General features: G+C 49.9%; 1 protein-coding gene across 1 annotated transcript in view; it reads left to right on the plus strand.

The window, feature by feature from the left end:
- The first annotated feature begins 241 nt into the window (after positions 1–241).
- The window catches only part of OTOP1 (otopetrin 1), a 37,206-nt gene continuing 10,495 nt past the window's right edge, over positions 242–26,952 (plus strand). Inside the window, exons 1-4 of the mRNA XM_078445139.2 lie at positions 242–664; positions 10,646–10,782; positions 16,659–16,717; positions 23,348–23,478. Of these exons, the coding sequence (XP_078301265.1) occupies positions 268–664; positions 10,646–10,782; positions 16,659–16,717; positions 23,348–23,478 (724 nt within the window). The 5' untranslated portion in view covers positions 242–267. The remainder of the gene's footprint in view (positions 665–10,645; positions 10,783–16,658; positions 16,718–23,347; positions 23,479–26,952) is intronic.

A 26,952-nucleotide genomic window follows, 5' to 3' on the forward strand; every position in this document is an offset into this window, starting at 1 on the left:
CTTTCAGGAGGGCGAAGAGGCAGCCGGGGTCAGCCCAGGGTCAGCGGTGGGGGGGGGGGGGGCGGCGGCGGCGAGCGGACCGGGCTGTGCACCTTGACCGAGGGAGGGCAGAGGGGAAGAAGCGAGGAGAGCAGGTGTCGCAGGGCGATCGGGAGAGGGGGACTGGTCGGCAGAGAGCGTCAGGGCAAGGGCGGGGGTGGGGACAGCCGGTGGGGCCCCGGGCCCGCAGCCGCTCCCGGAACCAGACTCCGGGCGGGTCACTCCGTGATGCCCGGGGGCCAGGGGGCGCCTGCCTCTCCCCAGGCGGCCGGGAGCGCCCCGGACAGGGTGCCGTCGGGGCCCGCGGCCGGCCCCTCGCCCCAGCTCGCGGCCCCGCGGGAGTCCCCGGCCCCTCGGCGGGGCGCGCTCCGCGCCAGCGTCCCGCAGAAGCTGGCCGAGGCGCTGAGCAGCCAGTACGGGCTGATCGTGTTCGCGGCGGGGCTGCTGCTCCTGCTGGCCTGGGCCGTGCACGCCTCGGGCGTGGGCAAGAGCGACCTGCTGTGCGTCCTCACGGCGCTCATGCTGCTGCAGCTGCTCTGGATGCTGTGGTACGTGGGCCGCAGCGCCGCGCACCGCCGCCTCCTCCGCCCCAAGGACACGCACGCCGGCGCGCGCTGGCTCCGCGGTGAGTCTCCCGGCCGCCGGCAGGTGCGGCGCGCAGCCCGCCGGCTCGCCCGCCAGCCGCTCGGCGGCGCCCTTTCCCCCGACTTCCCTCTGCTCCGTCTTCCCCCGCCGCGTTTCGGGCTCCCCCCCCCCCCCCCCCCCCCCCCCCCCCCCGCCTCCCTGCCTTCTCTCTTTTTCTTTGTTACGCCCGGGCTGTTGTAGCAGCCTCCTCTCTCTCTGCCGTCAGGCTCTCGGCACACATCCCGTCCTGAGAGCCGCAGCTACACGAGCCCGCTCACGTCTCTCCTCGGCTGAAATTCCTGCAGCCACGAGGGAGGCCGCACTCCCCGTCCTGGCATTCACGGCCTGCTGAGATCAGCCCCCCGCAGTGCGCTCTGGTTTTATCCCCTCCTTTGCCCTCGGTTCGGGGCTCCCGAGAGGCTCTCAGTTCCCATTACGGTGTTTCAGGTCTCCATGCCTTTGCATATTCTGTTCCCGCCTCCCTCAGTGCCTTCCGCCTGCCTTGCCTTGCAGAACAGGGCTCAGGCCTCACTCCGTCCCCTCTAGTGGTGCTTTTCTGATTTCCCCTGCTCTTTGTGGTCTGACCACACTCCCCCACCCCTCACCATGCCCTGGGGAGACCTGTTCTTGATATCTCTGTCCACCCCCCCCCCCCCACCCCCGTCCCCACCACCCTGGGGGAGCTCTGTGAGGCTCACGTCTTAGTCCTAGAGCCACCTCCGGGTCTGGCGTGGAGGAGACGCTAAGAGTGTGCAGCTGGGACGAATGGAATCGTGGCTAAGCGGCCAAGCATTGGGGCCGCAGAGGGTAATACACTTGCCAGGTAGTCAGGCCGCGGTGACTGAAACATCATCAAGATAGGAAGGTTCCCCTCCTCCAGGAGCTTCGACCCTTGAGAGGGAGCTCGATGGGGTGCAGTCAAAGGGAGGAGGCAGTGGGGAGTCCGCCTTGGAGACAGTCCCTGCGAAACCTTCCCCGGAGAGGCCGGGTACGTGTCACTGCGCGGGGACCACACACATCACACATCTCTACGTGACCGCTCGTCCGGTCTGACTTTAAATCTGCCCGAGAGAGCGTGGCTTTTCCTTGTCCTTGCGTGACCTTGGGCACGTTCCATAATCTGCCCACCCTGCCCGTTTCCGCAGGCGGGGAGCAGGAATCACACACTTGGGGGGGACCAGTGACTGCTGGCTGGGTTCAGGCTGCGTGCCCAGCACACCTCCCCTCTCCTTCCCACCCACCTCCCTTCTGAGGTCCGGCCCCAGTGCCATCGTCTCCGCCCGCCCTGCCGGGAATTGCTCCCAACTCCCACTGGCCACCATGGCTTTCTCTGTGTGCACCTGTTTTGCTCCGTGTCGGTTTCCACCTCGTATTAGGTCTGGCTGGATAAGAGCCATGTTACCGGGTGAGATTTCAGGCTTTGTAGCCTCAGGGCCTGCGGCTAGTTCATCCTGCCTTTGGAAAAATGGACCCAGTTCCAGGCTGGGCCCGAATTCCTGTTCTGCAAACGGTTGTTTGAGGGAGGCTCATGGTTTTGTGACTCTGAATGGTGGGGAATCCCGTGCCTTTTCCGGTGTCTGAATCAAACAAACAAACAAATGGAAATGAAATGTTATTTTGAGGACACTGATTTACACAGGCTAAAAGAGATTACACACGTAGGCTTTCCACCTGGGCTTTCCTGTGGTGGAAGGTTCCTTTCTTTGACCCTCCCTTCACCTCTTCCCTTCCTCTTCCCTCCCTCCTTGCCCCTTCCTTCTACCACCGTTCCCTCCCCTGCCCTTCCTCTTTCCCTCTCCCTCCTGTCTCTCTCTCTTCCCAGAAAGACTCGAAGTCTTGTGATCTCAGTCAGTGGCTGAATGGTGGTGCCGTTTCCCAAGATTAGGGAGACAGAGGGAGGAACAGGGGTGGGGGTGACACCGTTTCCTCTTACGGACACGTTACTTTTCAGATGTCTATTAGACACCCAGTAGTGGCAAATATAGAGAGAGCACATAGCAGGTGTTCAATAAATGTCGGCCGTTGAGACAAACACGATACTGTAACCATTCAAGTGAGGAGTGTGGTTAATGGTCATGGTGTCGTTCTGGAAGGCTTGGCTCTGTGTCCCAGCTCTGCTACCTTCACCTTCTGAGTCCCTGTTTCCTCATGAGGGAAATGAGACTCCCAGTTGTTTCTCGGGGAAGAGCTGAACGCAGTTTGCAAAACACTGTGATCCCTGTGAACGGTCTGCGGTTCATCAAAAAGCAAGAGGCTAACTGTCCCGAAAGAACATGGGGAGGCCATGGGAGATGTGTCAGCCCCAGCCAGCCCTGGGGTTTTCCTTGGAATCATAGCTGGAAGGACAGGTTTGACTCAGCTCTGCCCTGGCTTCTGTGACAGTCCTAGACATCCGGGGCTCTGAGAAAGAACCAGCCTGTGAAATTCGGGGCACTGATGTTTTCAGAGAAAGTTTTTGGGTCTTGGTATGGGCTGTGAGGCATTTCTTTGAGCAGAAAACGTTCTGCTTCACCTACTGAGCATGAGAAAGTGAAAATTTCCTTTGGAACAGATAATATTGATGTATTAAAATATTTAGCAGAAATGAGGGGCTATTAATCCAGCTCCTCTGTTTGCTAAGTAAAGAGATTGGTTTTTTTCTGGAAGGAATGACAGCAGCCTGGCTATCTCGTGCCAGCCCAGTGGGTACATTGATATGCACACTCAGTGAATAGCTGTTTCAGGCTGTTAATTACTACGATGTAATTAACATCCTAGTTGTTTCTAGTTCCATAAAAGACTGTAGTGGTTTACTTACCAGTGGTAGGATTTTGTTGTTACTGTTCTGTCTCAAGTCCCGAGAAGCGTCATCAACACACAATTATGGGAACAATGACAATAAGAAATGAAGCTGTGTTTATTGAGTGAGTTCAGAATGCAGGCACGTTAGAAGCATTGTCTCGATTATACGTCCCAGCGATTCTCTTTTTTGTAATGCTTGTGAGTAATCATCCCCAAATGTACTCCTTTTCTAAGATCATATTTTTGCATAATACTTTTTCTCTTTTTTTTTTTTTCAGATTTTTTTTTTTAACGTTTATTTATTTTTGGGACAGAGAGAGACAGAGCATGAATGGGGGAGGGTCAGAGAGAGAAGGAGACACAGAATCCGAAACAGGCTCCAGGCTCTGAGCTGTCAGCACAGAGCCTGACGTGGGGCTCGAACTCACGGACCGCGAGATCATGACCTGAGCCGAAGTCGGCCGCTTAACCGACTGAGCCACCCAGGCGCCCCAATACTTTTTTTTCTTAAAATGAGACCCACCCATGTGTATGATACATTACATCTCTGTCCAGCATGCTGCCCCCGGAAATGGACTGCTCCCAGCACCGTGCTCGTCGTCCCTTAAGGGCCTGGAAGTGAAGGGGCAGAGGTGAGCTGCTTATGTCAGACCAGCTCAGGGGTGGTGGCTGTACCGGCTGTCGAGTTAAAGGTCAGGAACGTGGTGATGGGTTTGGGAAACAGGCTGTCCCCACTTGTGAGTAAGCAGGTCCCAGTGTGTGCGAGAAGAGGGGCAGGTGCCATGGGGGACGGCGGCAGGGAGCAGCGGAGGGGGGCCACCAGGGGAGGGGCGGAGGCACAGAACGCAGAGATGCAACAATGGAGCTCCCCATCACCGGGAATGTTTAACAGTGAGAAGGTGAAGAGGGACAGACTCCTTGCTTCCGGGCAGATGGCCTGATACTAACAGGTATCAGAGAAGGCAAAAGTCTACTTCCTGTTTGCTTTCTGTCTTCTTCGTTGAGGCTCCCGGGAACTTGTGGGGAGCAACAGAGAAGGGAGCCAAGTGTACAGCCTGGAAATTTTCGTGGTGCTTGGGCAGAACTGTTGGTCTGGTTTTGTTCGATGGCCTGGACTGAGCTCCCAGAATTGGCTGGGCTCTGGGGCTGGCGGGACCTTCGGACGTGGTCCTGCACAGAGGCGTGCGGACAACAAGGGGGCAGCAGAGGCTAAGAGCGTGCCCCTTCTCTGGGCATGTAGCTTTACTTCTGCCTCAGTTTCCTCATCTGTAAAATGGGGACGATGATACCACGTATTATGAGACTCAGTGAGTTAGTACATATAAAATGCTTAGGAGCCTCTGGCACGTCGTAAGAGAAATGTCTTACGAAATAAATGATTCAGCATTATAGTGTGTAGGTGCAGGGGATGCATGAAGGGAGGCAGAAGACAACTGGGGGCGGGGGTGAGGGTTTAGGGACTTAGGGAAGGGTCGCCAGAAGAAGGTCTTTTGTTTTTGCTGGAGTCTGGGAAAAAACATTAAAAATCATTTTAAAATGATAAAAGAATACACAGAATATAGCAAACTGAGCATGACAGTGACACCCGGCAAATTTCTGGAGCAGAACAACATGTCGGGGGTGGGGGGCTTGAACAATTCCCTTGGGAAGGAGAGCGGTGGGTCCCCAAGACCCAGCCTGGGGTCACTACGACAGACTCTTGCCTAACTGCATGCGTTTTCTTACATATTATTTTTTGGATGAGATTTTTTTTTTTTGTCTAATAAAAAACTATAAACATAATGTCAGGATTTCAGCATCAGCAAGATAATGGGGCTGCCCAAAAGGCTGGTGCCAGTTTGGCGTTCATTGGAAAGGAAGTCAGACTGCACGTGGAATGCCTTGTCCCCCTCTGACCATCACACGGGCACCTGCAGAAGGGTGGCCCCAGGAGGGACGAAAGGGTGTCGGGTCCAGAAGGGAGAGGAGGCGACAACCTCACTCCCGTCAGCCCCAGACCATCCTTCAGCTCCCGGAAAGCAGAGTTACTTCTTTAGGGAAGCCTTTCCTGATACCTTCAGACCAGGTGTGGACCCCAGGTGGTCTGGTCTCATAGGGTCCTCTATTTCCTTCTTGACGCAAATCAAGTAGGAGATTGTGTTATTCGGTGTGTCGATCTCACCAGATCGTGGGCTCTTAGAGGCAGAGCCCCTGTCTGCATGTGCCCCCCGTTATAGCCTGAGCTCCTGGCACAGTGCCTGGCACGTAGCAAGTGCCAGTTAGGATTTACTGAATCGCCAAGTGAACGGATGGGTGAATGAATGAGTGAGTGAGTGAGTGAGTGAATGATGACACAATCTCCAAGGAAGAGGATGACAGTTCTAGGAGGCTGACTGCAGTTCAGCATAGGGAAGAACATTCTAATATGAGCCCCAGCTGGTGATGGAAGGGTGTGCATTGAGAGACGGTGAGCCCCCCAGCCCTGGGCATGTCCCGATGGGAGACCAGTTGGCCGCTAGTCATAATGCACTGGAAGCATTCTTGCATGAGACGGGGATATAGACTGACTTTATGGGGCCTTCTATCTCTAAGAGCCTACAGTTCAAGGTTCCAGACTCCTAGGAAGTATTTGGGTGCCTACCACTGAGGAGGGTTCTCCCCTCTGCCAACACGAGACCTTTTAGGATTATTCTCAAGTGACGTGGCTGGGAAACTTCTAATTGGTTCGAATTCATTGTTTTTCTTTGTGATTGATGATAAGAATGATGACAGCATCCATTTGTAGAATTTCCTACGTGTGGGGCACTGTGCTAGGTACTTTTCATGTAGTGACTCTCGTTTAATCTCCTCTACATCCCTAAGAGAAAGCCAATCATTTATTATCACGTTTTACAGATGAGGAAACTGAGGCATAGAGAAGTTAAGTAATTACTGAAAGTCATCAACTAATAACTGATGGGGAACAGGATTTGAGGCCAGGCTCTGACCACTACAGCCCACTGTCTTCTCGCAGGCGAGTCGATTTTTGCTGATGATATTCTAGCGGCATCCAAAATCATATATTCTCTTCTTGAGGTGTGCAAAGGGAGGCTGTAAATCCAAGTTCACTGATTGTGTGCCTTAATTCTTCTGTGTCCTTCCTTACGTTTCCTCCTACCAGATCAGTCTAGTTCTGGAATCTTCCATTTGATCTCTTTAAAGTAGCAGTTACATATACTATAAATAGGGAAATCTACTTTATTTGGCACACAAGGGACTAGTATATCTTTCTCATACATTATGCCTTTTTTTCATGCGTGATGACAAAGATGAAGGGATTCTTCATCCTGTTTACTACATTTAACTTGAATTCCATGTGGTCTGGTATCCATATGGCTCTTCCCGCTTTCTCTTCATTGGCATGGTCTCTTTGTCCACACCTTGATTTTCTGCCCTTGCTACTCAGTGAATAGTGTGATTCATAAAACAGTTAGGTTTTGCTTTTAATCCAATATTCCCATCCTTGCTGACTAAATTAATGGGAGATTCAGATCATTCCCTGTACCCATTTACTGTAAGGATTTATATGCTTGACTTTATTGTTCCCAGTTTTCTTTGCGACCATTATGGTTTCTTTTACATGTTGTTTCATTTTCCTTTTGCATACGTTTGCTTTTTGGAGCACTTGAACATTTTTTTCTAAAGATTTTATTTTATTATTTAAAAAAATCTTTATTTATTTTTGAGAGAGAGAGAGAGACAGAGTGTGAGCAGGGAAAGGGCAGAGAGAGAGGGAGACACAGAATCTGAAGCAGGCTCCATCCGGGCTCTGAGCTGTCAGCACAGAGCCCGACGCAGGGCTCGAACTCATGAACTGTGAGATCATGACCTGAGCTGAAGTGGGACGCTCAACTGACTGAGCCACCCAGGCGCCCCTAAAGATCTTATTTTTAAGTAATGTCTGCACCCAATGCGGGGCTCGAACCCACAACCCCGAGATCAAGAGTCCCACGTTCCTCGGACGGAGCCACCAAGAAACCCTGGAGCACCTGAACATTTTATTGTGTCTTTCTATTCAATGAATGGCTATCTTTCCTTTCCTGTTCTCACAACCAGATGCATTTTACTCCATTCTTATCCAGAAAACCCCTTAACATTTCCCCCAGGAAGGCACATTGCTGCCTCTGCTCCAATGAGAGGAGATCTGTGGAATCCATTTGTTTCTTTCTTTGCCCCTGTTTTCACCTGGTCTCTATCTCTTTTCCATGAGATCTTTGAAAGGTTTTCTGTGTCTGTTCCCCACCCAGTCTGTCCCAACCTTATTCTGCATCACAAAGCTTTTATAGACCATGTAAATCACACATTTCCAGTTGGTGTATCTTCATCCATTTGGGTTTAACTTCTACTATCCTGTTTTTCTTTCCTATTATTTATCTATCTACTAGACTATTCATCCTCCATCCATCCATCCATCTATCCATCCATCCATCCATTTTCACCCTCCCCCTCTTCCTTTGATTATACATCCATCATCCTCTCCAATCTGTTGCTACATGTATTGCTTGCCATTGTTCCCTCTCCTCTTCGTCTCTCCCAATTATGAGGACTCTCCCCCGGTTCACAGGCTGTTTGGCTAAACAGCGAGTTATGTGGATGACTCCCCCCCCACCTCTGTTCTCTGTTCAGCCGGCACCTTCTGAGAGAGTTCTTTCTGACCTTCGTCAACTTTAATTGTCTTCCCGCTTTACTCTTCCTCACACACTTTGCACTTCCTGACACTTCTTCTATGTTTATTACTTATTTGCTCATTCTCTGTCTCCCCCACTAGAATGTTAAACTCGCTGAGGGCAGGCACTTTATTTTATCACTCTTTTTATGTCTCCAGGGCTTGGGACAGTGGCTGGACCATCCCTGGAACAAAGAGTTGTTGAATGAATTGCATTTTGCATACCCTCAAATCTCTTTCTGTCTTGTGCCCTGACAAGCAGGTGACATGCTGGCTGGAGGTAGGGTTCTTACGTTGCAGTCCTTTCCCTAAAGTTGACTCTAGCTACTCTCCCACCGATTTCTGCAGATGAGAAGTCTGGTGCCAGCGTGCACCTCTACATTTTGTGCACAGCCCAATTTATCCAATATTACACATGTATTTTTTGATTCCCCAGCAATCTTGTTTGTTTGCCTTTGAGCCCCTGGCAAAATGCCTGATGCATAGTAGGCGTCCCCCAAATATTTGTTGTATAAATAAATGGATAAAGGAAGGATTTTTAACACTATGAGAAGGCAGATGATGTATTTATCGTAACTCTTGAAATATCAGTGACAGGGGTGTTCTAGACCAGTGGTTCTCAAGGTGGGGTCCCAGATCAACAGTGCCAGCCCCACCGGGGAGCTTGTTAGAGATGCAAATTTGGACCCCCCCCTCCCCAAACCTACTGAAGCAGAAACTCTGGGGGTGGAGCCCCGCAATCTGCGGTTTAACAAGCCTTCCAGGTGATTCTGATGCATGTTCAAGTTGGAGAACCAGTGCTGGAGACTGGTCTCGTTTTCTAGATGGGAAAACCAAGGCTAGGAGCAGGGAAGTGACTCATCTGAATTCACGCATGCCACCGGGGGCACAGCCGGAGCCAATGAGCAGGTCCCCAGGGCTGCAGCCTGTGTCCTTGCCACACCAGCCAGGCTGCCTCACCTCCTCTCGCTATTTCCCCTGTAATCAAAACGAGCCATGCATTTGTCAAACCTTTTGAAAGCACCGGGATTGAGTCTCCGCTCTTACTGAGCTTTTGATTTCACTGGGAGCTTGCCAGGATTTAAAAAAAAAAATGTGACTTAGAGTTGTTTCTATAAGGCTTTGAGCAATGGAAAGGAGCTGGGCGATTGAGTTACTTTTCACTGGAGGCTTCTTGGGTTGGAGCTGTAATGTTATAGCTCAGTGTGAGGACCCGTCCTCTCTCTCGACCTCGCCATAATGCTTGTCACACACGATCCAGTTTCCTCCTGTTCGTGGGAGAGGAGGCGTGAATGGTGGCCAACGTTGGCCCAGAAGAAGGATTAGGACCTTTGACGTTGATCAAGTCTCCATGACCACTCTGTTTTTCTTGCTAATATTTTCATTTGTTACAAGTTTCTTTTTAATGTGTTTTGTATGTTCCTTTCCATGTTTTTTTTTTCTTTCCTATGCATATTTTTTGTGTTTATTGTTTGGTCCAAACCATGCCACATACACCATCAAAGAATACTTCCTTTCTTCACTTTCCCTAAGTTCAGGCCCTTTCCGTGACACCGTTATGGATCCCCCTTCCTATCAGTTTTAAAAATATGCTTTCTATTTCGGAAAAGTTTTAGGTTTACCGAAGAGTTGCACAGAGAGTGCAAGGGTTCCCGAATGCCTGTATGCCCCTCATCTTTTTCTCTAGAGAGCAGGGTTTTAAGATCAGAGAACAGATTTTTTGAGGAGAACAGTGACACTCTTAGACTGATCTTTTTTGGGGAAAAGCTCTTAGAGGCCTTCTGTTTATTGGGCTAATCTTTGTTGAATGTATATCATTCATCAGACCCCAGGATATGCATCAGGTGGGAACAATGATAAACAGGACACAATACTGTCTTGCTGTGTATATATGTAATTAATTCTAATATGTATGACACAACATAAAATTTATCGACTTAGCTGTTAAAATTTTTTTTAATGTTTCTTTATGTTTGAGAGAGAGAGACAGAGTGTGAATGGGGGAAGGGGAGAGAGAGAGAGAGGGAGACACAGTATCCGAAGCGGGCTCCAGGCTCCGAGCTGTCAGCACAGAGCCCAACGTGGGGCTTGAACTCGCGAACCGTGAGATCATGACCTGAGCTGAAGTCCGGTGCTTAACCAACCGAGCCACCCAGGTGCCCCTATTTCCTCCCACTCTTAATGGAGGTTAATAGTATCCTCTGAGGCCCGACAGTTTTTTCATTTTGATGTTTTAGGTTTTATGTTTAAGTCTTCGATTCATCTGGAGTTAATTTTTGTATATAGTGTAAGGCAGGGTAAAATTCATTCTTTCATGATTGGATTATCCACTTTCCCAGCACCATCTGTAGAAACGACTGCCCTTTCCTCCCTGAATGGTCTTGGCACCCTTGCAAAAACCATTTGACCACGTAGGTGAGGGTTTTAATGTCGTTTACTCTGAAACGACATCCGTGCGTGTCAACACTTACACGTGTGTTTCTGTGCTCTCCCCGCGCCCCCCCCCCCCCAATTTAGGTAGCATGACATTGTTCGCGGTCATCACCATCATCCTGGGATGCTTTAAAATTGGCTACTTCGTTGGATTCTCTGAATGTTTATCAGCCACTGAAGGCGTCTTCCCTGTCACACACGCAGCACATACTCTGGTCCAGGTAAACCCTAAGATGTTTCTGTAGGTCGCCTCGGCTCCTGCGGAGTGTATCCCAGGGCACACGAAACGGGAGGTGTGGGAGACAGCAAGAGGAGGCGTAATCCTCCTCTGAGGCTCAGTCCTTCCGTTGCCTCCGCTCTCAAATGGGTCTCTGTGTCCCCTTGGCTGTCTTTGTGGGGATCCTATGAGGGGACCCTTGTAATGGAGAGGCAGGACATTTTGCCAAGCTTGAGGCTACCAGAAAAGGCTCGGGAGTGGATTTTCATATATGTTATTGGGTTTTATTGAGCTGTCATTCACACACTGTACAATTCACCCATTTCGCTGTACAAGCCAGTGGTTTGGTGTATTCTCAGAGCTGGGCGACCATCGCCATAATCAATCTTCGAACATTGTCATCCCCCGCAAAGGAAACCCTGGGCCATGACGGTCACTCCTCTGGGTCACTGAAACATTGTATTTTGGAGATTTGGTCTTAACAGAGCCCGTTAAGGCTAAATGAGGTCACATGGGGGGGTGTCCTAATCCAATAGAACTGGCGTCTTTATATGAAGAGAAGGTTGGGACACAGACACACGGAGAAGGAAGACGGTGTGAGGACAGTGGAGGAAGGTGGCTGGCCGGCCACACGCCAGGGAGGGAGGCTCGGGAGAACCCTGCCCACACCTTCATCTTGGACTTCTGGCCTCTCGGACCGTGGGAAGTACATTTTTGTTGTTTTAAGGCACTCAATCTCTGATGTTTTGTCATGGAAGCACTGACAATTTATTTATTGGCTACTTATTTCGGGGGAGTCAAATCTCATGATGACAGAGGCTTATGGTGATACCAGTGACAATTTGGAGAGTCTTAGTGAGACCAGAAAGAACTTCCTTCTTTACCTTCCTCCCTCTCTCCTTCCCCCTTCCTTCCTTCCTTCCTTCCTTCCTTCCTTCCTTCCTTCCTCCCTCCCTCTCTCCTTCCTTCCTTCCTTCCTTCTCTTCTTCCTCCTCCCTCCCTCTCTCCTTCCTTCCTTCCTTCCTTCCTTCCTCCCTCCCTCCCTCCCTCTCTCCTTCCTTCCTTCCTTCTTTCCTTCCTTCCTTCCTTCCTTCCTTCCTCCTCCCTCCCTCTCTCCTTCCTTCCTTCCTTCCTTCCTTCCTTCCTTCCTTCCTTTCTTCCTTCCTTCCCTTCTTCCTCCTCCCTCCCTCTCTCCTTCCTTCCTTCCTTCCTTCCTTCCTTCCTTCCTTTCTTCCTTCCTTCCCTTCTTCCTCCTCCCTCCCTCTCTCCTTCCTTCCTTCCTTCCTTCCTTCCTTCCTTCCTTCCTTCCCTTCTTCCTCCTCCCTCCCTCTCTCCTTCCCCCTTCCTTCCTTCCTTCCTTCCTTCCTTCCTTCCTTCCTCCTCCCTCCCTCTCTCCTTCCTTCCTTCCTTCCTTCCTTCCTTCCTTCCTTCCTTCTCTTCTTTCTCCTCCCTCCCTCTCTCCTTCCTTCCTTCCTTCCTTCCTTCCTTCCTTCCTTCCCTTCTTCCTCCTCCCTCCCTCTCTCCTTCCTTCCTTCCTTCCTTCCTTCCTTCCTTCCTTCCCTTCTTCCTCCTCCCTCCCTCTCTCCTTCCTTCCTTCCTTCCTTCCTTCCTTCCTTCCTTCCTCCTCCCTCCCTCTCTCCTTCCTTCCTTCTTTCCTTCCTTTCTTCCTCATCCCTCCCTCTCTCCCTCCTTCCTTCCTTCCTTCCTTCCTTCCTTCCTTCCTTCCTTCCTTCTTTCCTTCCCTTCTTCCTCCTCCCTCCTTCCTTCCTTCCTTCCTTCCTTCCTTCCTTCCTTCCTTCCCTTCTTCCTCCTCCCTCCCTCTCTCCTTCCTTCCTTCCTTCCTTCCTTCCTTCCTTCCTTCCTTCTCCCTCCCTCTCTCCTTCCTTCCTTCCTTCCTTCCTTCCTTCCTTCCTTCCTCCTCCCTCCCTCTCTCCTTCCTTCCTTCTTTCCTTCCTTTCTTCCTCATCCCTCCCTCTCTCCCTCCTTCCTTCCTTCCTTCCTTCCTTCCTTCCTTCCTTCCTTCCCTTCTTCCTCCTCCTTCCTTCCTTCCTTCCTTCCTTCCTTCCTTCCTTCCTTCCTTCCCTCTGAACCCAACAAATAGTATATCCAGTATCAGGAATGCATGTGTGAAGAACCATGGTCTGAGCCCTGCCAAGGTGTCAGTCAGATGGGGACAAATCACAAATATAGATGACAACACAGGGCTCAATGCTTTGACCAAAGTCACCCAGTGATGAGGGCGCACCAGCTTTGGGGTGAGAGGTCGTTTCTGCCAGGAAGAGCTCCAGAGGTGTCAATGGAAGCAGGGTGTCAGAGATATTGGGGGACGTGTGGTCTTCCCACATGACGGGGAGAAGGTGTGTGGGGCTGTGGGGGGAGGCGGGCTGGGGCGACGGCATAGACGGAGCCATGGTTTAGCGGAGGGCTTAAGCGCATGGACTCTGGTCAGGTGATCTGACTCTGGCTCATACTCGCCATGGTGAGCTCCGGCAAATTACTTAACCTCTCTGGGTCTCAGGCCTCGCATCTGTCGAGCGCCTGCTTCCTGGGGTTTTGTGAAGATTGAAGGTGCTAATGTGTGTAAAGCACTTTGCAGTGAGCACTTGGCCAAGGCTGATGGCCACTTAGGAGCTTGAACTTTATATCTTGCGGGCAATGGGGAGCCATCGAAGACTTTAGGCAGAGGAATGACCTGGACAGATGTGCGTTTTCAAAATATCACTCTGTTACTTGGTGGGTTGCAGATCTCTATCTTCCTAATTTAGGGCATTTTATCAGTCAATTCATCAAGCATCCTATACCTAGCAGACATTTACTCCTTGGCATTGCTACACTCGATGACTGGAGAATGAAAAACAGTATTTAAAAAAAATGGAATTTTTAAATTGTGCTAACCTACATACAGCATCACATTTGCTGTCTTAGCTACAGTTCAGTAGTGTTGAGTTTATTCACGCTGTTGTGCAACCGACCTCCAGAACCCTTTCGTCTTGCAAAATTAAAACTCCATCCCCATTAAACACTACCTACTGATTCCCTCCTCCCCCAGCCCCCGGTGTCCACTATCCTACTTTCTGTCTCTACGACTCTGGCTACTTTAGGGACCTCAGATGAGTAGGATCATTCGGTGTTTGTCCTTTTGTGACAATTGGCTTTGTTTCACTGAGCTTAATGTCTTCAAGGCTCATCCGTGTTGTAGCGGGTGTCAGGATTTCCTTCCTTTTTAAGGCTGAGCAATATTCCATCGTGTGGATGGGCCACGCCGTCTCCATCCATTGATGGACACTGGATTGCTTCTACTTTTGGCTGTTAGGAACAACGCTGCTGTAAACATGGGCATACAAATATCTTTTTGAGACCCTGCTTTCCGTTCCTGTGGATATATACCCAGGAGTGGGATTGCTGGATTACATGGTAATTAAAAAAAAAACATTTATTTTGGGTTCAGTCGGTTGGGCATCTGACTTCGGCTCAGGTCACGATCTCGCGGTTCGTGAGTTCCAGCCCCGCGTCAGGCTCTGTGCTGACGGCTCGGAGCCTGGAGCCCGCTTCGGATTCTGTGTCTCCCCCTCTCTCTCTGCCCCTCCCCCGCTCGTGCTCTGTCTCTCTCTATCTCTCAAAAAATAAACATTAAAAAAGTAAACTCAACAAATAAAATGTAATTTAACGTTACTGAAAAAACCGGGAGGAAGATAACAATGTGTAGTTCCCTGCACATTCTTGTCAAAGTTTTACAGAGAACGTGCAGAATATCCTATTCCGAGGTTTCACTTTAAAACATCATAAACTTTTTTTGGGGTTGCCATGTGGTCTTTACGAAAGTATCAGTGAAGTAGCTGTCTAACTTGGAAGTCATTGATAAATCCTTTTACCAAACGTTTTCCCTCTTGTTGGGCTGAATGGCACCTTACCAGGAGCCACTGCTCTCTGTCTTTTTAGGACGTCAAATGTTTTAAGGACCATCCCCTGAAAGTGTTTTCAGAGCAGGCCAGTCAGTCTTCGGTAAAACAATGTGGAAGAGGTAGGATGTGTAAGTGAATTTTCTTTGGTGTTTTCTGATTTTCTTTTTTATAGCTCTTCCTTGCAAAATGAAGATTGAACGGGGCAAATTTATTGTTTATTTATTATTTAAAAATGTGGTTTTTTTAAATTTTTTTTAAATTTTTTTTTATTTATTTTTGAGACAGAGAGAGACAGAGCACGAATGGGGGAGGGGCAGAGAGAGAGGGAGACACAGAATCGGAAGCAGGCTCCAGGCTCTGAGCCAGCATCAGCACAGAGCCCGACGCGGGGCTCGAACTCACGGACCGTGAGATCGTGATCTGAGCTGAAGTCGGATGCTTAACCGACTGAGCCACCCAGGCGCCCCTTAAAAATGTTTTTTAAATTTATTTTTGAGACAGAGAGACAGAGCATGAGCAAGGGAGGGGAGGGAGAGAGAGAGAGAGAGAGAGAGAATCTGAAGCAGGCTCCAGTCTCTGAGCTGTCAGCACAGAGCCGGACGTGGGGCTCGAACTCCGGAACAACGAGATCATGACCTGAGCTGAAGTCGGATGCTCAACTGACTGAGCCACCCAGGGGCCCCATGAACGAGGCAAATTTATCAAGTGCCCATCAGTGTTTGGTATGTAGTGGGTGACCAATATGTGTTTGCATGTGACAGAAAGCCCAAAACGTTTTGGGAATTCGTGTAACGCCGGGGACATCACAGGTGTTCAGTCAGCGCCCAACGAATGAGCGAATTGATAGTGGACCACGTTTACTCAAAGTGCACTGTCTCTGGGTGTCGTTCTAAGTACTTGACACGGATATCTTGTTTGATCACGAGACCCCCCGACGTGGGTCCAGTTATCCTTCCCGTTCATGGAAAGGCAAACGCAGAAATGGTTCCCCGGCTTGCACGCAGGTCCCACCCCAGCCGCCCCGTCAGCCCTCCCCCTCCCTGTGGCCAGCGTCCTGGTGGCACCTGTAACAGAGGTGAAGGACGTCTCGTCCATCTGGTCCCTCATTAAAGCGCTAGGGGGCGCCTGGTGGCTCAGTCGACCGACTTCGGCTCAGGTCATGATATCACGATTTGTGAGTTCAAGCCCCTCACTGGGCTCACCGCTGGCAACGTGGAGCCCACTGCTGATCCTCTGTCCCCGTCTCTCTCTGCCCCTCCTCCACTCGCACACTTTCCCTCAAAAAAAAAAAAAAAAAAAACATTTAAAAGAAAGTATTTTTTTAAAAAAATTAAAAAAAATTTTTTTAATGTGTGCGTGTTTTTTTGGGTTTTTTTTTGAGATAGAGAGAGACAGAGCATGAGCAGGGGAGGGGCAGAGAGAGAGGGAGACACAGAATCCGAAGCAGGCTCCAGGCTCTGAGCCATCAGCACCCCGACGCGAGGCTCGAACTCACGGACCGCGAGATCATGACCCGAGCCGAAGTTGGACGGCCAACCGACTGAGCCACCCAGGCGCCCTGAAAGTTTTTTTTTTTTTTTTTAAGCCCTCAACATTTGGCCACTGGTGTAGGAACTGTTTGTTGGGTGTTTCTCGGAGGAAGCCTAACACGGGTGATAGAATCGGGGTGACGGGGATCGTGACAGGCAGGCAGCGACTCCCCAAGCCCCATCCCTGCTGAGAGCCTCAACCTGTCTTCGACACCTTTCTCGCACACCTGGAGTCTCGCCTCCGGAGCGCGGTCCCCACTGGAGGGGGGGGTGGCACTGCCGCCTGAGAGGGCCTTGGTGACTTTCCATCCTTGGGACCCTTGGGATGGGAGTTCACGGACGTCCCAGCATCTCCCCGCTCCGCTTCTGTGCGTTTCAAAGCTTCTCAGTATGCGAACATGACAGTGGTTTTCCCTGACGCATCTTTCTTTTCTTCCTTTATTTCCTAGGTGTATTTTCTTTGGGGGCATGCCAAGGATATCATCCAGTCTTTCAAAACCCTGGAAAGGTAAAAAGCGTGGGAACTGCTAGTAAAGCAGTTGAACTTGGTGTTCGTTTGGAACGCACAGACTCATCACTGCCATTGCGCTTGGGTTTTAAATGGGAGACCAACTCTCCCTTCCATCCCGACGAGCAAAGCCCGCGCTCTTGGCCTGGGGAGGAGGCCCTCCGCCATCCGCCTCTTCCTGGGGACGGACGGCCCTGGGAGTAGGACCATGTGGGTTCGAATTCCGACTCTGCTGTCGGTGCCGTTTTCCTTTATGATCCTCGGTTTTCCTCATCTGCAAATGGGGATGAGAGGAGGGCCAGCCTCTGAGGACTGAATGAAGTGATTGACATAAACCACGTGCCTGGTGCGTAACAAGTGCTCAGTAAGCGTGGGGTCTGTCATTCTCTCTGTCACCTTTCTCTCGAGTGATTGTGAGAATCAAGGGAAAGAATCCATAGGATAGGGAGTGAATTAACTAGATGGAAGGTGTTACCATCACGTAAGAAAGCCCTGGGTGCCCACATACCACCGACTCAAAGAATCAGCATTTGTTTCATAGAAAGATCTCTTATCAGATCATGAGAAACAGAAAACTCCCCCAGTACCATTTGAAATGACAACAGATATTTAAAAGATTGATTTATGGGGGCGTCTGGGTGGCTCAGCCGGTTAAGCATCAGACCCTTGATTTCGGCTTCAGTCATGATCTTGCCGTTTGTGGGTTGGGGCCCCGGGTCAGCAGTGTGGAATCTGCATGGGGTTCTTTCTCTCTCTTTCCCTCCCTCTCTCTCTGCGCCTCCCCTTGCTCGTGTTTTCTCTCTCTCTCTCTCTCAAAATAAACAAATAAACATTAAAAAATTTAGGAAAGGATTTATGGATGACCCCTGGATCGAACCATTTTGATAGCCTATTGAAATAGAAATAGCTTTCCCCAATCCCGCCATGCAGAAAGGATCAGCCTCAACAGGCAGCGAAGCATTTAATGAGCTGCTGCTGTGTGTTGTGTCCACGGCCAGACACTGTCGGGAATATGCGGGGACGTTGGGCCGAGGTACCCCAGGCACCCGGTGGGATGTCCCAGGGGCTGTGCCCTGGCAGCCCGTGCTATCCTCTGTGGCCCTGAGTGGTCGCCCAGCGGAGAGAAATGGACAAACCAGGGACAAATGAGTTCTGGGCCCCGAGAACCCGGCAAAGAGCACTTTAATGGCCCCCTTCTCACATTTGATCTGCACGCGGGCTCTGTAAGGGTAACTCATGGGAACCACGCTTCCCTGCTTTGAAGGGGTGCGGCCCACAGGTCCCAGCAGATTAGGGGACTTACCCCGTGTCTCCAGAGTGCAAGTGGCAGGCCTGGGATTTCTGTCCCGAGTTGTCCCACTTTGCATGCCGGGGAGCAAGAAACAGGTGGATCCTTCGCTCCTCCTCCCACAGACGCTTTTTAAGGATTGTACTTTTTATTTTTTTTATTTTATTTTATTTTTTTTTCAACGTTTTTTTATTTTTATTTTTGGGACAGAGAGAGACAGAGCATGAACGGGGGAGGGGCAGAGAGAGAGGGAGACACAGGATCGGAAACAGGCTCCAGGCTCCGAGCCATCAGCCCAGAGCCTGACGCGGGGCTCGAACTCACGGACCGCGAGATCGTGACCTGGCTGAAGTCGGACGCTTAACCGACTGCGCCACCCAGGCGCCCCAAGGATTGTACTTTTTAACTGATAAGATTGCAAGGGTACAATAGGACCTAAGAATCACCTTAATGCCACTTTTGTGGGCTGAATGTGTTTCCCCGAAATTCACATGCCGAAGCCTTAACCTTCAAGGTGATGGTCTTTGGAGGCAGGACGTTTGGAGGGTAGTTAGGTTTAGATGATGTGCTCGGTGGGGTCCCCCATCATGGGATTGGTGCCCTTAGAGGAAGAGACACCAGAGGTCTCCGTCTCTCCCTCTCTGCACACCCAGAAGAGAGGCCACGGGAGAGCTCTCACCAAAACCAACCGTGCTGGCACCTTGACCTGTGACTTCCTGTCTGCAGAACCGTGAGAAAGAATGGAGCGTTTTGTTACGGCAGCCCCAGCTGGCTGAGACGCCCCCCACCCAGCGGTAACTACCATTAACATTGCGGGCTGCTTCCTGCCAGTTTTTCCATGAATACAGTTTTCATTCCTTTTTTCTTTTTAATTTTTTTTTTATTTTTTAGAGAGAGAAAGAGAGAGAGAGAGAGCAGGGAAGGGGCAGGAGAGAGGGAGAGAGAGAGTCTCAAGCACGCTCTGTGCTCAGTGCAGAGCCCGACATGGGGCTCAAACCCACCACCCTGGGATCATGACCTGAGCCGAAAGCAGGAGTCGGACGCTTCACTGACTGAGCCATCCGGGTGCATCTCCGTTTTCTTACGATCACGGCCCTGCTCTTCCTGCTGTGTTTGGTCTTTCCATTTTATCGTTGGCATTTCCTCCGGTCGGCGTTCGTCTGCACCACGACCTTTCCTGACCGCCCCGCGGGTCACTGCCGCAGTTAGTCTAACCAGCCGCCCTCTTGTGTTACTCTGCTCGGGCTGTGGCGACAGAATGCCACACGCTGGGCGGCCGAAACAACAGAAGCGGACGGTCCTCGTGGTTCTGGAGGCTGGAAGCCCAAGGTCAAGGTGACAGCAGGGCTGGGTTTGGAGGCCTGCCCGCAGCTGTGTGCTGTGGCCTCACGTGGCCTTTCCTCTGCGCTCGCGGAGAGAGAGCTCTGCTCTCTCTTCCTCTGCTTCTGAGGACACCAGTCCTATTCGACCGGGACCCCTCCATTATGACCTCGCTGAACCTTGATGACCTCCTTAGAGGCCCCCTTTCCAAATACAGTCGCGCTGCGGGGTTAGGGCTTTAACAGAAGAATTTTGAGGAGACACAAGCCAGTCCACGGCACCCAATCTTTCTGAAAGTTTTGTTGCTGTTATAAGTCGTACTGTGATGAACGTCCTCGGTCAAACATCTTTAGTGTTTGAACATCTCTGATGATTTGCTTGGGGTAAGTTCCTAGAAGTAGAATCGTTGGGGGTAAAGGGTGAGAGGTTTTCAACAGATGTGTATGGAACATCTTGTCTACCCCCAGAGACTCCTGGCTGAGTGGAGTGGGCTTGCTCACGCATAAAGCACTTTCTTTGAGGCGTGTTCCTCACGAGGACTTCTCCCACGTTAGCCCTGCCACTTAGGGGCCATACGATCACCAGCTCCCACTCAGCAGATGAGGAAACCGAGGCTCAAAGAAATGAAGCAAAGCGCCCAAGGTCAAGACACTTGCCTGTGCACGGCTGGGGGGCTCTGATTGTTGGCCGTAAATCCTGGTGACTACAGTGGCCTCCTGGCTTTGCGGGCGGAGTCTTTCTCTTTCTTTCTTTCTTTCTTTCTTTTTTTTTTTTTTAACGTTTATTTATTTTTGAGACAGAGAGAGACAGAGCACGAACGGGGGAGGGGCAGAGAGAGGGAGACACAGAATCGGAAACAGGCTCCAGGCTCTGAGCCGTCAGCCCAGAGCCCGACGCGGGGCTCGAACTCACGGACCGCGAGATCGTGACCTGAGCCGAAGTCGGACGCTTAACGACTGAGCCACCCAGGCGCCCCGAGTCTTTCTCTTTCTAATGTCACTCATGCAATCACAGCCTCGGGACACTCGGGCCCATTCCCCTCCAGGCGGAAAAGGGTCTTTGGCTCTGCTCGGGCATCTGCACTGCCCGGTAAGGCAGCCACCAGCCGCACGGGGCTACTGAGCACTTGAGCTGCGGCTACTTCTAACCGAGACGTGCGGGAAGCGTCTAACACACGTCACGTTTTGGAGCCTCGGGCGACAAACTGAGTACAGAAGATCTCAGGGATAATTTTTGTTGCTGTTGATTCTATGTTGACGTCATAGCAGATTAGATCGGGTTTAAGAGAAAATGATGCAAACTATTTTCACCTGTTCCTTTTTTTTTTCTTTTTTTCTTACCGCTTTTTAAAAACGTGGCTACAGGAAAATCTGAAATTCTACGTGTGGCTCACATCCGTGCCTTGCACTCTCAGTTTTTGGACGGGACGGCTTGAGGCCAGGCACCCAGACGTTTGGCAACCAGGGTCTGTCATCTGAGGGAACTCCAAGGGATGGGACACACAACTCCGTGCCCACCTCCTTGCTGGGTGTTTGGACGCAAGTCTCTCCCCGTCTCGTGGCCCCTTTCCTAACCTGGACAGCGAGAGGCTTGAATGAGATAACACACAGAGCTTGATTTGGCCTGTTCTGTTTGTAGAGACAAGTGTTAAACATTTTTGAGGTACTCCCCACCTTTAGGTTTTGGGTTTCGACTTCTCTAGCAAAACTGGAAGATTTGGCCGTCCCAAACGCACGTGCAGCAGAGGGCCAGAGCTGAGTGGGGGGTGTAGCCTCAGTTTGCTACAGTCCCCACCGCTCCCTAATGGACCCCAGACCTGCTTCATTCGTTGACGTTTCCTGCCAGGCCCTGAAGGCTTCAGAACTTACCACTCCCAGACCTGCTGTCATTTTTGTTTGTTTGTTTATTCGTTTGTTTTCTGGTCTTTTGAGCCAGGATTCCACGGCCCCATGCTTTTTGTATGTCCTGGGACTTTTCTCCGATCTAAGAATTCCCCTTAACTTGTTTGAGTCCATTTCTCTTCCCGAGGGTGGGGTTTGGAGGTACGGTAGCTGTGCGAGCAGAGCTGAAAGCATAAACTGAGGTCAGAAGTGGCCCCCGGAGGCCTTGTGTTTGTTGTGGTCTGGGGCCATCAGACCCAAGTATGAACAAGGCGGCCTGGCATGAGGAAGCCTCTGCCCTTAGTTTGTAGGACAGTTTCCAGGTCGGACCGACAAGAGGCTGCCAGCTCACGGAGACCGTCTGCAGCTGCAGGTGACATAGGCATTATCTCATCGGGCTCAGCGGGCCTGGGATTGGATGGTGCCCTGTGCACCAGGAAAGAAGAGAAGAAAAGGAGCCGTGTGCATTATAAGTAGAAGAAAAGGCAGTCGGCCTGAGGCAAACAGCATTGTCTGCATTTGTGCCGGGCCCCGGGGTGACCTGGCCACAATCTATAGCTGCCGGGCGAGCACAGGGGCAAGCAGATGGGCACACACCTGTTTCCTTCTCCTCTTGTGCCTGGATGTTATACAGCTGCTCCAGGAAGCCAGGGTTCGAATGAGGAAAGTTTGGCTTGTGGTCACTTGTGGGAGGCCCCGAGGGGGCAGCTGGGGTTAAAACTCAGAGGAGAGGAAAGGTCAGGGTTGAGGACCCAGTCATACCAGTTTTCCTCTGGGCAGATGGTGGACAAGTGTATGCTTTCACTCTGCCCTTCTTAGTGGGTTACCATTTCATCCCATACTGGTTGCTTCATGGTCACAACGTGGCTGCCACAACTCCAGCCTTCATGTCTGTATTCAAAGCTGGAAACAAAGGGGGGGGGGGAAGGACAGTACATAGGCTTTTTTATTCTCATCCTTTTCATCACAAAATCAGAAGCTTTTGGGAGTGCCCAGTAGACTTGACTTCATATCCCACTGGCCAGAGTGGCCATGCCAGGCTGCAGGGGAGACCAGACAGCGAGTCTCTGACTTGTTTCAGTTTCTTTTTTTTTTTTAATTGTTTATTGTCATGTCAGCTAACAAATAGTGTATACAGTGTAGTCGTCTTCAGGAGTAGATTCCCATGATTCATCACTTACGTACAACACCCAGTGTGCATCCCAACAAGTGCCCTCTTCAATGCCCATCACCCATTTTCCCCGCCCCCCACCCCCCGACACCTTCCACCCTTCGTTTTTTTTCTCTTCATTTAAAAATCTCTTATGGTTTGCCTCCCTCTCTGTTTGTAACTTATTTTTCTTTCCCTTCCCCTATGGTCTTCTGTGAAGTTTCTCAAATTCCACATACAAGTGAAAATGTATGATACCTTTTTCTGACTGGCTTATTTCACTTAGCATCATACCCTCTAGTTCCATCCACCCTGTTGCAAAGATTTCATTCTTTTTCATTGCTGAGTAGTATTCCGTGGTGTGTGTGTGTGTGTGTGTGTGTGTGTGTGTGTGTGTGTGTATACACAATGTATGTGTATACGTATATATACACATCACATCTTTATCCATTCATCGGTTGATGGACACTTGGGCTCTTTCCATATTTGGCTATTGTTGATTCAGTTTCTTTCGAGGTAAGTGGCAAGACAGAGGGGGTGGATGAGGACCATTGGGTTGGCCAGCCAACAGTGAGGGCGTGCCCAACCCTCCACATTTCCAGTGTAGCCCTTCATCTTTCCGTGATGGTTCTTTCCCCTTCTGGGAGAAAGGGTTCGGGCTGTGGTGGGGTTGGTGCCTGCTTTCAGTAAGCTTCCATGACTGGATCCCAGTTTCTTCTTGTCCCGTCGACAATGAGCTGAGTATTGGCAGGTTCAAGATTAAGGCAGAATGCCAAGACTGGTTTTGCAAGTTCCCACGAAACTGCCTCTCCCCAGATAGGGACCCACCTAAGGTCTGAACTGCCTGGCAAAACCAGACTCTCGGCGAAGAAGGAGGCACGCGCGTGTGTGTGCGTGCATGTGGGAGTGTGTGTGCACAATGTCTCCATCTCACCCCATGGGGCTCGGAGCTTCCCAGGGCGGCTCAGTAACTGAGTCCTTGTGTTTTTCAGGTTTGGGGTCATCCACTCAGTGTTCACTAACCTGCTTCTGTGGACCAATGGTGTCCTGAATGAGTCAAAGCACCAACTTAATGAACATAAGGAACGTCTCATCACGCTGGGCTTCGGGAACGTCACAATAGGTGAGTGATAAGAGTTGTCCCGTCCCCGTGCTGGAACCTCTTAGAAGGCCGCAGAGACCAGAAATGTTCAGAGTCGGAGAGGCAGGTTCCAAAGAACTGCAGGGTCCTTCCACCTCAACGTTGGCCAGACAATCATCTGTTGTTGAAAGTCTTTCAAAACCTCCTGAGTCCCTCGTTCTGGTTACGTAAGTAGGACGTGCTGAGGGTAATTAATGGTTTCCTCAGTGACTCAGGGACTTGCCGGACCCAAGGGTTATCATTTAGGGTACCATTTCTCACGGTACAGTTTGGTATGGAAGTGAATGTCTTTGTTTACAGCTAGGGAAGATTGGCAGTCATTGTGTTTTTAATTAAGTCTCTATTACCCGTTCTTTCTACTAAAAGTATAGCTTTGAAATACCCAGAGAGGTCTCAGGGTTGTCGTTAATTGGTTTGAGTTCATTTGAAGTGGTTTTTTTTTTTTTTTTTTTACTCTCTCCGGCTTGCACCTATGGCCCATCCTTATCCCCAACCCCCACCCCCACCCTGCTCCTGTTTGAGAGCCCGCCACACCTCCTTCCAAAGTTCTTTCGCGTCTATGACCTGTCGCTTCTCTATTAGAACAGTGGGGCTGAGAGGAATGTGCAGGGCGGAAATGTGCTGGGAACCAGAGAGCCTAGATTTGGGGATGTTCTCATCACGTCCTGGCTGTGTGACTTTTGGTAACCATTCAACGTCTCTGGGCCTCCCTTTTCTCGTTCATAAAGTGAGGGGACCTGAACCAGGTTCTTTCAGGGAGTCCTTTTAGCTTTAATGTATTACTCAGGTACACTCACTGTATGACCTCAGGCCCGTCGCCCAGGGCGACTTTAAAACAGCTTTCTTACCAGGGACACCTGGGTGGCTCAGTTGGTTAAGCATGTGACTCTTGATCTCGGCTCAGGTCACGATTTGACGGTGTGTGAGTTCGAGCCCCACATCGGGCTCTGCACTGACAGTGTGGAGCCTGCTTGGGATTCTCTCTCTCTCCCTCTCTGCCCCTCCTTCACTCACTTGCTCTCTCTCTCAAAATAAATAAGTAAACTTAAAAAAAAACCCTGCTTCCTTACCAGTGGGGTGGGGATGGTGAAGTCAGGGCACACGCTGTTTCCCCAACCCCCAACCCCCGCTCTCCACCGGCAGCCGACTCTTGGGAAAGTCCTTCTCTCTCGTCAACTCTCGTTTCCTCATTGGTGTCAGTGATAGCAATGAAAACAAAGCAAACTTCCCAAGTGTTTGCTGAGGGCCTGGCACGCTGTTCTAGTCCCTTCGTGCGGCTCATTTAATTCTCAAAACACCGTGGGGTAGTCAGTGTTGACCTTACCATATGGATGAAAACATCAAACCACAGAGAAGTTAAGTAACTAGCCCAAGTCCACACAGCAAGTAAATGATGAAACCCGGATCTGATCTGGCTCCAGGAACCTCTGTGGAAAGATGGAATTAGATTGATCTACAAAGAAAAGACTCTGTCAGCTCTCACATTCCGTTGATCTGAACCTTTCTCCTTGATTTCTTCCCCTGATTTTGCACAGGAGCGCCTTGGGTTACGAGAGGTGGGAAACCGGTTGTGCGGTGAAAAGTGCAGGGTTCTGCAAAAGTGAAGGTGATTTGTGCTGCCACAGGCTTTCCATTTGATTTTATAACTGGTCTCTACAAGTCACGCATTAAGGCAGTGACAAAGTGTAAAGGAAAAAAAAACCCTACAGTAGCACCTACCCAGAAATGCAGTTACGTGCTGTTAATATCAGGTTATTTCTTTGTCGTGTCCTATTTCTTTATCTGTAGTTAAGGCCATAGTGTATATATTCAATCTTTTTATTTTTTTGACTACAGCCTACAATAAGAAATAGAACTTGCACGGTAGCTCAAGTGCACACCTGTACGTGTGGACACATATGCCACGAAATAATAACCTTGCTGTATCGGAGACACTTTCAAATTTCTATCTGGTACCATTCCATTCCATTCTATTCCATGACAAGTCCTTTCTGTTTAAAAAATACATTGGCAGCTACCCACTAAATTCATTTCATAACTGAGTGCTGAGCTGTGATATGTATTTATTTTTTTCATTTAATTAATTTATTTATTTTGAGAAAGAGAGAGAGAGAGAGAGAGTGCACGCACACAAGCAGAGGAGGGGCAGAGAGAGAGAGAGAGAGAATCCTAAGCAGGCTCCGTGTTGTCAGCTTGGAGCCCGACGTGGGGCTCGATCCCATGACCATGAGATCGTGACCCAAGCCGATGTTAAGAGTTGCACACTTAACCAACTGAGCCACCCGGGTGGCCCCTTGTGACACGCATTTTAAAAATGCTGTGTATACATTTTATTCTTACTTGTTTCCATTGTTATGTAACATGATCACTTTCCCGTACCATTAAAACACAACTTCATTATAATTTTTAATGGCAGCCTTCTATTCCATTGTATGAATGTATCAAAATTCGCTTAACAGTTTCTAAATTGTTGGACACTGAAATGTTTCTCTTTTTCTCTCTCCAGTGCGCGCACGCACACACACACACACACACACACACACACACACACACGGTTTTACCTAATGCTTTGATTACGCTTTTTGGCTTTGATTACATTTTTGACTCGTCCCTCAAAACAGATTGGAATTCTAGGTCCGAGACTACAGCTGCATCATCTTTAAGGCTTCTGTTACATATTTTCTTATTTATGTATAGCACGTGCCCTCCTTGTCATGAAATCGCTCTGTATACCATTGCCAAGTGCCTTCCGGAAATTGGTGCCAACTCGTGTGCCAAGCGTTGGAGTTGGATGGTCCCCGTCTCACACTACACGTGCTAGTATCCAATATTCTCAAGAGGAAACGCTTTGCTCAGGAGAAGGGGCATTTTCCCTCATAAAGTTACTTAAAAAAATTTTAGGGGCACCTGGGCGGCTCAGTCCATTAAGCATCTGACTCTTGATTTGGGCTCAGGATAGGACCTCACTGTTGTAAATTCAAGCCCTGTATGGGACTTTGTCCTGGACGTGGAACCTGCTTGGGATTCTCTCTCTCTCCTTCTCCCTCCGCCCCTCCCCTGCTTGTGTGCTCTCTTTCTCTCTCTCAAAAAAAGTCAATAAAAATAAAAAAATAATTTAAAAATCACACATGTAAACCATACGCACATAGAAAGTTTAGAGGATACAAGGAAGCAAAACTTGGAGGAAAGTAATACACTAGACACCTTACGCTTATACAGTGTTACCTGCCAATGATATCTCCACAAATCCATGAAGCTGGGGGAAAGAGACACAATAGAACTTTCTTTTACTGAAAAAAAAAAAAAAAAAAAACAACCCAGAAAGAAAAACAGAAAGAAAAAAAACATTTGCCTGCCACTTTCCCACCCAGAAATAACCATTGTCGACATTTTAGCTTCTATCTTTCCAGATTTCTTCTATGTGTCTGTCTATCATCTATACATCTATAATTTATA

This window comes from Panthera onca, chromosome B1 (assembly GCF_046562875.1).
Source record: "Panthera onca isolate mPanOnc1 chromosome B1, mPanOnc1 haplotype 2, whole genome shotgun sequence".
NCBI classification, from domain to species: Eukaryota; Metazoa; Chordata; class Mammalia; order Carnivora; family Felidae; genus Panthera; species Panthera onca.